The sequence below is a fragment of the Bubalus kerabau genome, chromosome 15, assembly GCF_029407905.1.
Source record: "Bubalus kerabau isolate K-KA32 ecotype Philippines breed swamp buffalo chromosome 15, PCC_UOA_SB_1v2, whole genome shotgun sequence".
Lineage (NCBI taxonomy): Eukaryota > Metazoa > Chordata > Mammalia > Artiodactyla > Bovidae > Bubalus > Bubalus kerabau.
Window position 1 is genome coordinate 40,805,559 of NC_073638.1, and position 16,613 is coordinate 40,822,171.

General features: G+C 35.9%; 1 protein-coding gene across 6 annotated transcripts in view; it reads right to left on the reverse strand.

Moving 5' to 3' along the window:
- Window positions 1-16,613, reverse strand: part of USP47 (ubiquitin specific peptidase 47) — a 103,175-nt gene that overhangs the window by 60,036 nt on the left and 26,526 nt on the right. For 3 of the 6 annotated variants that reach the window (XM_055548622.1, XM_055548621.1, XM_055548620.1), the window contains exons 2-5: window positions 12,404-12,463; window positions 6,704-6,907; window positions 2,879-2,992; window positions 707-845 (exon numbers count right to left, since the gene is read on the reverse strand). In XM_055548622.1, the coding sequence (XP_055404597.1) occupies window positions 707-845; window positions 2,879-2,992; window positions 6,704-6,907; window positions 12,404-12,463 (517 nt within the window). The remainder of the gene's footprint in view (window positions 1-706; window positions 846-2,878; window positions 2,993-6,703; window positions 6,908-12,403; window positions 12,464-16,613) is intronic. The other 3 variants (XM_055548624.1, XM_055548623.1, XM_055548625.1) reach the window with 3 other exon arrangements.

Sequence of the window (16,613 nt, forward strand, 5' to 3'; positions counted from 1 at the left end):
AGAGTAAACACTCTGAAGTCATACCTAGCATGAAATAACATTAACTAGCTGTACAATCAAAAGCAAAATGATATGTAAAATGATTGAGATTACATTTTCAGTCAAGATTACATTTTCAGTCTTATATATAAATAAAAAATTGAATAAATAAAGCAATTCTATTAGTTCAAAAAATTGAAAAAAATTCAAAAATTTGTTAGTTTTAAACATAACATATTCAGAGATAAGCTAGCAGGAATTTTTTAATTACATGATTAATGTCAAACATATGATTAGATTAAAGCAGAACATAACACAGTAGTTCTAATAAAATAAGCCTGACCCATTTGTTTCCACATGAAAGTTATCTCCGTAAATCTACTGTAATCCACACAGACAGATATTATACATTCCTTTCCAGAGGAAGTAAACTTCAAAAACCTAAGATTAAATTCAACATAAAAGATTATCAAAAAGAAATGTCTTCTTTCAAAATCCAATTTGTTTTTTTTACTCAACGGTAGCAGTAATAATAAAGATAAAATAACAAGGAGACGAGGGCAAGGGAAACCATTCTTGCTCTAACTTTGCTTCTGCTCACTAGTGATCTTCTTTTGGGTCTGAGTTTTCTAATCCATAAAATGAGAAGATTAGGTTTAGATTGCTAAAATTATTCTAGGTTTAATGCTCTATGATTTTATGAAAATACAACAATCATAAATCTTACCAGTTTCTGATTTATTCAAAATAGATGAATAGGAGTAGCTTTGGCTGACATAATCACTGGTAGAGCCCACAGAACCTTCTCTTGGAAGTGGACCAATAAATTTGTCATGAACACTGTCATCCCCAGCACTGGAATCCTCCTAAAATATAGCATAACCAATATTTACTGAGTGGTAAATACTGCTAAAACAATGAAAAAAGGCATACTAACTCCTGAGGCAATGAAAAAGAGACAAGGCATTACCAGCACCATCAAGACATTCCCTGACTATTTCCTACAGGAAGGTCTGAAACGTGCCCAATAAAAAACACTTTAGAGAAATGCTTATGTCTCCTTCCAAAGTTCTTACTTTCTCAAATTTCTTTAATTCTTTTTCAATTTTGCTTAAATGAGAGAGATTTCTTACTAATCAATCAAAAGTACAGTTATGAACTCCTTGATGACAGAGTTTATCATTTATTTTTCTATCATCTTTGCTAAGTACGCCTGGAAGGTAGGGAATACTCAATAAGTACTGAATGAAATGGAAAGGTTCCTATTATCTCCAATAACAAACTTCCTATCAATGAGGAAAATGTGCAAAGGGAATAAAGGATATAAAATCAGCACAAGAAACTAACACAGAGTTGAAGAGTAATTACTAAGAATTTTAAAACAAGAATCCCCAAATTAATAGCTAGTTTAGTTACCCCAAATTAATAGCTAGTTTAGTTTCAGTGTTACTCAGACTAATCTAAATCTTCTCATGATGTCATAAAGATGACAGTGAGATTAAGGTAGGTCAGCTCCAAAATCACTACAGATGGTGACTGCAGCCATGAAATTAAAAGATGCTTACTCCTTGGAAGGAAAGTTATGACCAACCTAGACAGCATATTCAAAAGCAGAGACATTACTTTGCCAACAAAGGTCCGTCTAGTCAAGGCTATGGTTTTTCCTGTGGTCATGTATGGATGTGAGAGTTGGACTGTGAAGAAAGCTGAGCGCCGAAGAATTGATGCTTTTGACCTGTGGTGTTGGAGAAGACTCTTGTGAGTCCCTTGGACTGCAAGGAGATCCAACCAGTCCATTCTGAAGGAGATCAGCCCTGGGATTTCTTTGGAAGGAATGATGCTAAAGCTGAAACTCCAGAACTTTGGCCACCTGATGCAAAGAGTTGACTCACTGGAAAAGATGATGCTGGGAAGGACTGGGGGCAGGAGGAGAAGGGGACGACAGAGGATGAGATGGCTGGATGGCATCACTGACTCATTGGACGTGAGTCTGAGTGAACTCCGGGAGTTGGTGATGGACAGGGAGGCCTGGCGTGCTGCGTTCATGGGGTCGCAAAGAGTCGGACACGACTGAGCAACTGATCTGATCTGATATGAACATTTTCTGGTATTGCTTTGAAATGGATGCCCTATGCTTAACTACTTAACTACTGTCTATTATCCAGAGAGGCACTCTAATTCGCAACAGACTCCTAAATGAAAAGCATCAAACAGAAGAACTTTTCCTGAGGAAGTGTCATTAAAAAGAAGGGTTCTGACAAAGTCCATAAACTCTGTGAGCCTTAGTTTTACTCAGTCTGTAAATCAGAAGTTAAATCAGACCAGGTTTTTTCAATGAATGCCTCTCAAATTAGGAGTTACTAGATTCAATGATCACTAAAGCCACTCAACTAGACAGGAAATCCTATTGAAATATGAATTGCAGAAAACACTAAGAGAACAGAAATAAATCATATAACTTTACAAACTAGTCATTCTAAAAAGGGGAGGGGCGGGAGTGGGGGCAAAAACAACAGAGTAGCTAATTCTGGGGTTCTGTTTCTCTACCAAAATACCAGAAAACCTGGCAAAAACTGCCAAAGATTTACAGCAGACAAGCAAATGCTTAACCAAAGAAAAGACCACTGAAACGCAGTAGGAGATCCTAGACCCATCCCCACCCTTGTAGTGGTGATGACCAGTGTGGCAAGAGACCACACACAAACACAGGTGCTACGGATACCCAGTGCAACCATATTAGCATACGTATTTACAACAAACCAACAGAAACCAGAAAAATTATTTATTATACACAAGTTGTGTAAAACACATCTCTCCTCTCTCCTTTGGAAAAGTGCTTCACAAACAGTAGGTGACAGTGCACAACAATTATGAGTACAGGGCTTTCTAAATAGTTTACCAGCAGTATCTGAGGCTGTTCACCATCTTTATCTGTCAAATGCAGAAAGTTCTTCTTTCCTGGCTCAAAATTAGCATCAAGAAGAGACTTATCACTGGTATGATCCAGTGGAGCCTACAGGTATTAAGAAAAAAAAAATAAAAAGCAACTCAGATAATGAGAAACATTAATGATAATAATAAAATAAGTAATATGTAAACAGACACATATCTACAATTATTGGGCATAAGCAGTATTTTTTAAAAATGAAGATTCTGATAAATTCTCTCAATCTAGGTTTGAATTCATTCATCTGTTCATGAACTGGGATGGCTAAGCCCAATGACAGCGTACATACTGACAGGTATCCCATCTTTTCTCATTTCCCAACACCTAAAAAAACTGAAGTGCTACACACAAAAAGAATTATAAGCATTTATGTTTCGATGTTCTGTAAAATGTATGCAATACAGTATTCAACGGGTTTTCATGAAAACTAACTAAAGAATATTTTATGTAACTAAAAACATGTTTTGATATAGGAATATAGTAAGAATTCCCATATAAGGAAACACTATGCACAAGCAACCCAACTTATATAATCATGTAATATTAAAAAAAGGGTACTTTTAGAAATGAAGGAAAAGCCTGTCCTAATAAATGATACCTACTTCAAGTCTACTGGCAGGATTCAGAGGATCCCAGGGAGATAGATAGAAGTGATCAGTCACTAACCCAACACTCCAGTCTACCGCTGAGAAAAATGAAGGATAGGGTGAACGCCCTACTCTTTTGTTTTAAAACTACTTTGTGAAGTTGGTAGAGAGCGGACTTGTCGACACAGTGAGGGAAGGTGCGGGTGGACAAACTGAGAAAGCAGCCGTGATATGTATACCCATCGTGTGTTAAACATTAATAGACAGAGAGTGGGAAGTTGCTAAATAACACAAGGAGCCCAGCCTGCTACTCTGGGATGACCCAGAGGGGTGGGATGGGGGAGGAGAGGGCAGCTCAGGAGGGAAAGGATATATATATTAATATAATTATGACTGACTCATGTTGTTGTATAGCAGAATCCAACACAAAATTGTAAAGCAATTATCCACCAATTAAAAAAAAACTTTTGTTCATTAAGAGATGTTTTTAATGTCTCAAAGACATGAGGATTCTCTCTTTAGAAGGCCTTGTTTTATGCAGATGCCTTTATTTCTTAGAAAATTAACATTATATAAAAGTATAGGTATTAAGGACAAAAAAATTAACTCTAAGAGATTCTGCCACTTTGCTATTTGTGTGACTTAACACAAGTTACTTCACTTCCCCATTCCTCACCCTTAATACAAAGCTGTGATAGCACTTAACTCATAGGGTGGTTAAAAGAATTAAATAAGGTTTTATTTGTATAAAGTCTAGTATCAGAATAAAACTAGGCACATAGTAAGCACAAAGTAAGTGTTAAGTAATAAAATAAATTTATCAAAACTCACTTAACTTTGGCTCACATGTAGAAATCCATGAGAAAAATAGGACACAGAGAACCAGAAGCTAAGAGAAGCCACAAGAAAGAAAGAAAAGAAAAGAAAGAAAAAAGGTATCTTTGGTTCCTTTATATTCTGACAGGAAGCAGAATGCTCAGCATCTCTCAGGCATAAAAGATGAGATGATACAGCTAGAACACATGGGGAGGGAGGGTTTACCTTAAGAAATATGAGTCTGTGTGTATAAAAGGGTGAGTAGATAAATGAATTAGGCTTTTAGAGAAGCATACACGCGGCACTGTACAGGAAGCTAAGAGTATACCTGAAGGCAAATTAAAACACAAAAATGAAGTACTTAAAAACAGTCACAGTTGAAGAAAGAAAAACAGTTAATCCTAGCACAGCGCTATTTGAACTACTGCAGATGTCAATCTAACACATGTTCTGAGTGCCCAGGGAGAGTGTCTCTGGAGGGTACAAACTAATACTGACGTCAGCCATCAAAATGTATTCCATCAAGTGGGAAGACGTAAGTGAATAGCAATCATAATAAAAAGACCATTAAGTGGCATAGCAGAGAAAAAGCACAAGAAGAGGACAAAGACAAAGGTTATTTTTAAAGTGGCATGAGGAAACATCAAGTCAAGTTTCTTAAAAGTAAAAGATAAACAGGACTTAGGCAAACATATATGGTAGTATATGACTCCTTTAAGTTGAAAAACAGGCAACACTAGAAGTTACATAGGAATGTAAAACAGAATATTTAAAGTTTCAGATTAAACATCATTTCTCATTGTATAACCTGCTGCTGCTGCTGCTGCTGCTAGGTCGCTTCAGTCGTGTCCGACTCTGTGCGACCCCATAGACGGCAGCCCACCAGGCTCCTCTGTCCCTGGGATTCTCCAGGCAAGAACACTGGAGTGGGTTGCCATTTCCTTCTCCAATGCATCAAAGTGAAAAGTCAAAGTGAAGTCGTTGGGGACTACCAATTTTACTGACCAATTTCACAGGGGAAAGTTGGTTAATTTAAAACATTAGGTTTTTTTTGTAAATACATACTGAAAAACAATTTTATTTTATATTAGAGTATAACTGATTTACAATGTGTTAGTTTCAGGCATACAGCAAAGTGATTCAGTTATATATATACAGCTATTATTTTTTCAGATCCTTTTCCCGTTTAAAAACAGTAGTTCTATATTAAAAAAAAAACAAATACATTATGAAATAGAAGGCAAAATATCATCAATTTTAAAGGCAAATCCAGAAATATCCAACACCTCTTATTCTTCTAGAGAGCCAATTAAGACCATACCCTCCAAATATGATGAAGATACACATTCAACTTCATTTGCTGTTAAAGGTATTTTCCTGGGAAACTGAGGAGCAACAACGGTATAGGACAGGAAGAGGTTAACGTAAGCAAAAACATGGAGATGGAGAAGTATACAATTCTATGTTAAAATAAATTAGTCCTATCTGTGAGTTAACATTAGACTTAAAGGACCAATTGTCTTGAATGCTAACCTAGGGAATATGATTTTTAATCAGTGGGCAGTGAGCAGTCATTAAAGATTTCTAAACTGGAAGATGACAGGAGTACTACGATTTAAGATGACTGAAGATAATTCTAACAATCGTACACAGCGTGAATTTGGACTGAGAGTCAGGGAGCAAAAAGACTATAAGGAATACTATCCTAAAATACAGATGAGAGCCAACTCAACAGTCTTCTTGCTACTGTCCCATGCAAAACTGATCAGTGCCTCCTCTTTGCACTTAGAGTAAACTCATAAATAACACTTAATAATACTTAAAACATGTTAACGTAATTATTTTTTTATGTACTTCTCTCTACAACTTTACTGTGAGATCTTTGAAGCAGAAGTCATGGTACCACCAACTTTGCTCATCAGGTGTTTCATCACTCTATGTGGTACATAATCTCTGTTAATATTGCAGATCCAAGTCCTTCTATTCCTTTTTCTTTCTATATATTACATTTTTTCTCCTTTTCAAAACATTTATTATAAAATACATATGATTTTATATCCTGCTTTTCTCACTTAAATATTTAAAATGAGTATTATCCCATTCAGTAAATGTTGGAAATTTTTCCACAGATGACACAATCTTGTGATAATCAACTCATATGAATAAAAAAACTAATGAAATAACACTGTGCAGACTTTAAGATAATCAAATGCTGAATTCCAAATGAAGGTAAAGGGATGAGTTGCACATACAGTCTAGAGTTTTGCTTATGGTATCAAGAAGGGTTCCAGGATTTAATATACTCATTAATAATAACAGCAACTATAATATTATTAGCAGCTTAAGAAAAGATGCTTTCAGTTTAGAGTTTTACCATATCAGCAGTATTGATTCCATTCCCCCACACCAAATCAAAGGTTCCATTTATGTAGCCTACTTTGTTGGCCACATCTTCAAAGAGCTTTCTGAGTGGAGTAGAAGCTGGTAAGTTTAAAGTGATCCGTTCATTCACCGTCTTTGAATTAGTAGTATCTTGTATTATACATAAAACTCTTGGTTCTTCAGCAGCATTTTCTATCTGAAATTTTAAAAAATACATTATTTATCTTTAAAGAAAAATATAATTATTGTTTTCTACTATTAAATGCAAAACAACACAAAATACTATTTTCTTTGTGTGAATATTACTGTTTTATGTCTGAAACTCTACTGGATATGTCAAACATATAAAGCACCATGTATGTTAGTTTTGGGAAAACTGGGGCATATATAAGAATCAGCTGTTGTTCTTATGGATATTTGCTTTCACCTTTTAAGGCTGCAAATCAATGACCAACAAGCCCATAAAGACAGTTTACCTGAGCAATTTTCAGTTGAAAACAACAAAATCTGATCCTTAAAAATGTGTCACTACTATGCTAGCATGGTTATATCTAGCATTTCTGGGTTTCCTGATGAAACAGGAAGGGAACTGTACAGAAATGCAATGAGGATTATCTCAGGCCGCAAAACCCATAACTAAAGGACATAAGCAATCAGGCATCCTGATCTTTATGCTGTCCATGTCATACCCGAAGACTGAATGTCCAAAAACCCCATTTACCCCATTTATCAGTGTGTTAGGAGCTAACAAGCTTACCCAAAGAGACTAGCCAGAGAGGGTAAAGGTAAGCCAGGAAAAAAAATACTTTTCTATTATCAGTGTACAAGGAATTAGGATCACAAATTTTTTTCATTCTTTTTCATCTAGCCCATAAATCTGAGAAGAAAAATTGTGAAAAAGATTTTCTCAAGGAAGCTATGCATTCCCTCAAGCTGTTAAAGGAGACTTTTTTCCTATCTTCCAGAGGGATAGTTGGCTGCATCAGACACTGTAGTGAAATAAGTTCTTTCCCTCCTCCTGTAATGCCCAACTCAATGAATGGTACCATCATCTACAGACTGCTGAAACCAGACAGGTAAGCATATTCTTCATTTCTTCCTTCTTCACCTCGCATAATTACCAAATTCTATCATTTCTACCATCTGAGTATCTCTTGACCTATTCCTTTCCTCTTTATTCCTGCCTGTAGTAATCAGAATCTTACATTAAGATATGGCAATAGTTTCTCTCACTCTTATCTTCCTTCAATCTAGAACAGAATTTTAATATGCAAATCTGATTATGTAAATATCTTCCTTTCCCCCAGTGTCTAGTGAGGCAGTTATTTCCTCTCACCATCCCCACAAAAGGCTTTTGCACAAATGTGAACTGTACAAACCGGTACTGTATACAAGAATGTATTTCTTTCCTTCTTAAAAAAAACAGAAAACAAAAACACAATAATATCATCCTCAGTCTTTTGCTGCTTCTATATTATCCATTTTAAAATAAGAATACTTATCATCACTGATGAGTACTGTAGACAAAACAGCCACATTTTTTGTTTGGTAAGGTAATATAATCGTAATTGGTTTCTGCCATATATCAATATAATTTGGGATTTGTAAAAGAGTAAACTAAGGTTAATCCAGATAGTTTAGAACAGAAGTAAGTTGCCATAAAAGAAGTATATTGTTTAAGACTGGCTAGCACTGTATTTCACACAAATCAAGATATTTAACTACCAATAATACCCCTTCAAAAACAAAGAAAAATACACTTTTAATCAAATAAACAGGATAATAAAAAAGTCTCTTCAGCTGAAAACTTAGGATGTTATATTAACACTTGCCAAAGATGGTTTTACATATTTTAATGTCAAACTGAGAAATATAAAATGGACCCTTTTTAAACTCTGGTTTACAACAAAGGAAGGAGAAACTCAGAAACAATTTCAACTACAAAAGATCTGCTTTCACAGTTTCAACAGTATACTTCAGAGGTAGACTCAAGTCTTCCATGTGAAAAGCACTATTGTGGCCAGATTTTAAAGCTTCAGATAAGTTCGAGTTAAGGGTCGAAGGAAGAGAACTCTACCTAACAATTCAGGAATCAGAAACACTGGCGTAACAGTATACCTAATGGTGCTATGACATCATCATATGGCCATCAGCAATTCCTGGTTCTTCCCTAAGTAAGTGAGTACAAGGTACAGGCACTCCAGCCTCCTCTCCCACATCCAGATGTTGGTAAAATTAGCCCCAGTGGAATCTCATCTGAAGGCTAAGTGTGCTGTAGTAAACACAAAAGCTAATTTTATGTATACCTTTTATTCTTTTTAATAAAAACAACTTTCTTTTCTGTGCACTGCATGTTAAGAATTTTTGTTCCTTTAAAAAAAAATAGGAAGAGTACAAAGGAAAAAGTGGAAATTAACTATAATTCATAACACAGGTAACTGTGAACATTTTGGTTTATATTCTTCCAAATATTTTTCCTACACATACACAAACAGATATATACATGCATGCTTTTAAAACACAAATGTTCAGATAGAATATATATGCTCTTTTGAAATGTCTTTCTTCACTTATATACATATAATCTTTCCTTGTCAAGTTTTTTCTAACTCATCATTTTAACAATTGAATAGTATTTTATTACATGGATTAATAATAATTTGTTCCATCAATTTTATTTTACTGACTCTTAAGCTAGACTTTAATTTTATGATGAATACCTATATAAAATTTTGTGCATTTCTGTTTCCTTAAGCTTCCTATAAGACTTTCTGGGACAATCACATATTGCTCTTAAATTCAATTCTAGGATAATATAAACAAGCTTTGGTCTTCTTTAAAGTTCTAAGATAGCCACAAGTAAATTCTATGACTTTATACTCAACCTCCTGGCCCATTTTTCAGTCCGAACTTAATCTACTATATGGCTATCATCCATGGATTACATGTGAATTTTTGTTACCATGAATGCCGACACTAATTACACTGAAGCAAAATCTCTTTCCTCCTCTTGCCTCCCAATTTAGCAACTAATAAGAAAAAAATATCTTTTTCCCAATTTTAAGGTTTCATCAATAAGGTGTACCAATCTCAGCTTTCCAAGAGGGATAAAAAAAAAAAAAAACAACAACACAACTCTACAATATTATACTAAACATACACATTGCCAAAATACTTAAAATGTAAAAAAGTATTTCTTAGAATTAGGAAAATAGGGGTGTCCTCTTTTTTTCTTAATTTCTTTGGACCTCTACCCCTGATTGATCCTACTTATGCCCAAAGCAAAAAACACCACCATCTTGAGGTGAATTAAAGATGGCTACACATTCTTTGCCATTCTTTTTCCTCTTCCAATGAATCTGGGCTGGCCTTGTGACCAACTAGGACCAACAGAATGTGACAGAAGTGATTCTGTGTGAGTTAAAGCAGGAAACGTCTGGTTTTGGATCTCTTGGAATGTTCCTCTTATAAGTCAGCCAAGCAAAAAAAAATTCATTTACCCTGGGACCACCACACAGAAAATGGCCACTTGGTGGAGCACTGGGGTGGCTGGTAAGTGAGAAAAGCCTTCTTGGACATTCCATCTAAAGCTAGTCACCAGCCAAATGCAGCCAAGTAATGATCCCAGATTATGCTATGTGGAGTGGAAAACTGACTGGTTAAGCCTTTGCCCAAATCCCATCTCAAAGAATTGTGAACAAATAAACTAGCTGTTTTAAGCCATAACGTTCTGGAGTAGACTGTTCCACGGTAATAGATAACAGAAATACATTCAAGCACAGGCACGCGCTGCTGGGGAGAAACACGTGACAGCATTAGCGGCGGCTGGCGGTGGGGGGTGTCCATTTAAATACTGCACCTAACACTGAGGTAAAGCATCCGAACACACATCTTACTGTAGGGAAGGGAGCACAATTTTCAAGTTAGTGAAAGTTCTATAATGAATAAGAGACAATAGTTAAAAAAAAATGCAAAGTTTTAGAAAAGCCTAAAGCATGTCCCACTTGAGAAAATATTTCATCTATATTTGGTGAGCTATTAGAGAGGCATAACATTCTCTACAAAGAAAATGTAGTCAATTACAAAAAAGGTACAAAGCATAAAATTAAGACTACTTACTTTGTGAGCAACTCACAGTAATACTACACTTGTGAGAAAAAGGGGACAGTCAACAGTAGTTATATTAACACTGTAAGCTAAGACAGTGATCTGTCTTTATGCTCTCTGTAGAAATAGATTTCCTAGCAAAGCCTGAAAAAAAGAATCCTTGAAAAAACAAACAAAAATGATAGCCTTATTTACAAAAGGTAAAATACACTGGGATAAAAACACTGCAAATATATGGTCCGTCCAAAGATTAGGATCCCTGTCGGAACATCTAGAAGTGGTCGACACAGATAGTCCTTCTGCCCAAGAAGTCTCTGAGTCTGCTAAAGGGATGTGTGCCTCTCGAGTCATCTTATCTCCTATTCTTGGCATTCTGAACAGTTCTAAGTTCAAATCTGTGTTCTATGAAGTTAATATCATAACATTTGTTTCACACACAAAAAAATTCCTACATATTTCTTACTAAAAAACACAGAACAAGGTGCATAATTAATGCATATATTTAAAATGGTGTTCACACGCAGAAAAATTAATATCAAACAAAATTCAAAGCTATCAAGATTGAGATTTTTCTAAGGAAAAAACTAATTTATGAAGAATTTTAAAACATTAAGAAAGGACCTCTTCACCTCTAAATCTGTCAACCCATTTTCTCTCAGGACTTTCTTCTTTCAATGTCATACTATGGTTATAAACTTAAAAATACGTCCCCTCACACACACATGCACAGAGTCCACTTTATCTACTTCTTGATAAAGAAACTGCTATGAACTAAGAAATGAGGTCTTAGAAAATTACCCTTCTGGGTATCCACAGTTCATGGTTAATACACTGCCACAAACTGGAAAAAACAACTGACGGTGTAAATATTTTTGCTGACTGAAATTTATTAAATTTATCAGCCTCATTCAGATTGTCTGTTTCTACCTTAACAAGTAACAAACAATTCCTGGGGTAGTGCTGGGAGTCTTAAACGAGAAAAAGATTATTTTTAAGATCCTCCCTCCATTTTATTCCAACTCCCCACCAAACTCTAATGTATTTTCTAAGTGGTCTCTTGCCACAGATCACCTGGAGAGAATAGAAGAAATTAAATAAAGAACCTTGAGTCTAGAGATAAAGGGGTCTGAGTGAAATGAGGTATTAATAAAGGTTAGAATGGGATGCTACATCAGAGGAATGTGTAAGTTTCTAGTGCATACAGGTTGTTTTTAATTTCTATTTAAGTTTTCAAGTTAAGATTTCTGGGTCTTGACTCTGTAAATTATTAAATGACTTGATCTCAGCACTATTAATATTTCAGAAAATAAACATATCTGTACAAAATAGACAACCACTATACCCAAAAGTCAAAACAAAGGGTTCTATAGTTTTTTACATCATTTTCCCACCTCATTCATTTGTTAAAGACAAGGTGCTATCCGACATATATTCATTTAAAGTGACTTATTATTAAAATTAGGTAGAAATAAATAGGCAAACAACCATAAAACTTAAGACATGCCTTGTTATTAAACAAAAATATTAACATGCTGTTACTTGCTCTGCTGATTATCACACTAAAGCAATTACATCAGCAGTCTACCTGTAAAAATTTCTTCTTCATTTCATCAAAGATATTTTGTCTGCATCTCCAAAACACATCCTATGGTATATAAGAACAAAATAAATTACAAATCATTTCTTTAAAATAAACAGATAAGACAGTGAAATGAGAACAATTAACCTAAAGGCATTTTTGCAACAAAGTATGTGTGAATTAAAGTATTATTATACCATCTAAGATTTTATGTATAAATTATATTTGTAATTTTAATCTTAAGCCTCAATCATTCTTGAAAGTTACTGAAAGCCTATGTTATGGTGATAAATATAATATTAACATGGAAAACAACCACATTTTAACAAAGAGTGGTAGCTTCAGAACTGTGTATAAATCAAATGTTCTAAGTCACATATTTTCCTAGTTTTATTGAGATATAATTAACGTATAACTCTGTAATAGTCTTAAGGTGTACAACATAATGATTTGATAAAAGTATATCAAGGATATACCAAGCAAGGATACTGGAGTGGTTTGCCATTTCTTTCTCCAGGGGGATCTTCCCAACCCAGGGATTGAACCCAGATCGCCTGCACTTCAGGCAGACTCTTTACCGACTGAGCTACCAGGGAAGCCTGTGCATGATAAAAAGCACCTTTTAAAACAATATGTTGGTTTCCTTTTATTAATTAAAGAAGGTGGAGAAAAACAAAATTTATACAGAAAAAGTGTAGAATGTTAAACCAAGATTTTTCAAGAGATTATGTCTTGATTATAGGTTATCCTATAGATAACTGGTATAGACTTCTACTTGTAAGTTCTGAATGTAATATACAGTGTGATGACTGTAGTTAATACTGTATTGTATAGTGGAAAATTGTTAAGATAATAGGACTTAAAAGTTCTCATCACAAAATTGTAACTATTGTTAGATGATAGGTGTTAACTTATTGTAGTAATTAATCATTTTGGAATAGATGGCAGCCAACCAGGCTCCGCCGTCCCTGGGATTCTCCAGGCAAGAACACTGGAGTGGGTTGCCATTTCCTCCTCCAATACATGAAAGTGAAAAGTGAAAGTGAAGACACTCAGTCGTATCTGACTCTCAGCGACCGCATGGACTCCAGGCTCCCCCGTCCATGGGATCCTCCAGGCAAAAGAGTACCGGAGTGGGGTGCCATTGCCTTCTCCAAGCTTAGATACCATTCTACATCAATTAAAAATCTTTACAGTTTTCTTTTACAATAGAAATATGTTTCTACTATAATGGTAGTACATATTTTTTTGACAAGCAAGTCTAAAATAACTCCTATAGCACTTATTAACAATTTGATATACATTCTATTAGATCCTCTCCATTCTATGAATATTAAAAACTACTAACCAAAAGAATCATTCTGAACACCACCATTTAAATTCTGTTCCTTTCCTCTCAACACTCACTCATCTTTCTGGGCCAAAACACTGAGTTTGAAAACTGCAGTGTTCCATTATACAGTCCATTCAAAATTTATTTAACTATTCTGTTAATGGACATTCAGACACTTTCAAATTTCCGCTATAGCTTTGCTTATTTGTACAGTTTCCCCTGAAGATTACTGCCTAAAGAACGAATTAGTATATCAAAGATTACATATTCATTTTTATGATTTTTATGAATTTTTATGATTTTTTGATACCTGGCACCAATAGGTTGACTATTTCTTCCACAAATAAGAATTAAACTACAACTATCTGTCAAACACTGTTTAAGGCACTGAGAAAATAGCAGTGAATAAAAGCCCTTGCCTTCAAGGAGTGGAGTGGACACTGCACAAGGGAATTCAGCAATAAACAAGTCTAAGGCATCAGGTTGGAGAAGACAATGGCACCCCACTCTAGTACTCTTGCCTGGAAAATCCCATGGACAGAGGAGCCTGGTAGGCTGCGGTCCATGGGGTTGCTAAGAGTCGGACACGACCGAGCGACTTCACTTTCACTTTTCACTTTCATGCATTGGAGAAGGAAATGGCAACCCACTCCAGTGTTCTTGCCTGGAGAATCCCAGGGAAGGCGGAGCCTGATGGGCTGCACTCTATGGGGTCGCACAGAGTCGGACACGACTAAAGCGACTTAGCAGCAGCAGCAAAGCATCAGGTAACCACTAGCCTCAGACTCTTTCCATTTCTGTACACTGTACTGTACATGTGATGCTCTTCCTTTAGATATCCTTACCTTCTTTTCACAAATTATCATTATGGTGGCTTTACACTTGATCTTAGCCAAAAGGCCAGGAAGTGATGTGTGGTGGTTTAAACAAGTGTCCACAAATTCTCTGACATGCCTCCCAGCAACATTAGGAGTCTAATTCCAGTTCCTTTTAATATGGGCTAGCTGGTGTGACTTTCTATGACACATAACATTACTTTCAAGATTGGGTTAGAAAAGGCAATAAAGCTTCTTCCTGGCTTTCCCTCAGATGCTCATCCTTGGAATTTGGCCACATGCTGTGTAGGAGCCAAGCAGCCATATGAGAAGGTCATGTGTAGAAGTTCTAACCACAATCCAACTGAGATGCCATCTGGCAACTAGCATCAAGCACCATACATGTGAGGAAGCATTCAGATGATTCCAACCCCCAGACTTTCAGATGCTCCAACTGACGCCAAGCAGAGCAGAACAAGCTGTCCCTGTCCAGGTTTGCCCAAGTTGCACATTCATGAGCAAAAGTCATTGAGTGTGTGGATATGCAAAAGATAATCAAAAGAGCCAATTTCTCAAACTCTCTTCTCACCATTCAATTTAAAACTGCAATCCTCTTCACCTCCCTTTCTCGCTTCAGGTTTCTCCACAGCACTTTAGCCACCCGATATATCTGTTTATGTTATTATTTATTGTTAACTCCAAAAAACTTCCACTATGAGCCGAAATGAAATAGCAGATTGGATTTACCTTCTCCATTTTAAACAACTAAAAAGAAGATATGAAATATATAAAACAAGTTTAAAAATATTAAGTAACAGATAACACAGGACAGTGATCCCTGTGGAAACAGAAACAAACACTGTAAGCTACCTTGGCAGAAGAACCCAGCTAGAGTTCAGCAATCCCCCTGAGCTGAAAAGAAGAGGATAGAAATTCAAGTGGGTCAATTCAGCTAGAATTTAGAGAGCAGAATACTGAAGAGAAGAAAGATGTACAAATAGCATGCTCCAGAGGTATGTAATGGCCCTCCCTAAGTATTCAGTTGAGTACTCATCAACATATACATGTGAAGAAACTACCTAGGCAAGGGAAAGAACCAAGGAAAGAATCCCTGAGCTCACTTCAGTTCCCACCAGCCAGAGTGAAAAGAAAATCATAATATATAGGCATCAGATAAGAGCAGACAGAAGAGTATTGTCTCAGCAGTAGAACCAAATTAAATTAGGCCTTATCTAAAGGTTATTCTGGAGGGCTTCCTTCGTGGCTCAGGGGGAAAGAATCTGCCTGCCAATGCAGGAGACACAGGTTCAATCCCTAGTCCAGGAAGATCCCACATGCTGCAGAGCAACTAAGGCTGTGTGCCACAACTACTGAGCTTGTGTTCTAGAGCCTGGGAACTGCAACTATTGAGCCCACGTGTCCTAGAGTCTGTGCTCCACAACAAGAATGGGAAGCCCACAAACTGCGATGGAGAGTAGCCCCTGCTTGCCACAACTAGAGAAAAGCCGGAGCAGCAACAAAGTACCAGCACAGCCAAAAGTAAATAAAAAAAAAATAAATAAAATAAAGGCTATTCTGGGTCAATCTTAAAATACTAAAAAGCAAGCCTCAAAAGGCTCAAAATGTTTACAAGTAAATTCACGGTGTCAGAGAACAAAGCTCAAGAATATCTATGGAAATAATATACCCAGCACTCATCAACATAAAAATCACAGTGTTTGGCATCCAATTTAAAATTAACAGGCATGCATCAAAGTAGGAAAGGATGACCCATCCCTAATGAGTAGAAAAATCAATAAAAATCAACCCAGATATAATACAGATGATATAATTAGTAGGCAAGAATATAAAAAGTTTTAAACTATATTTAAACTGTATTTTAAGAAGGCACAGCAAAGTATGTAAAAGGAAACGAAAGATATATTAAAGATTCAACTCAGGAGGAGACAAGATGGCAGAGAAGAAGGAATTGCACTCGCGTCCTCTCATGGAAACACCAAAATCAGAACTAACTGCTGAATGCCCATCGACAAAAAAGACTGGAACCTACAAAAAAAATGATATTCTA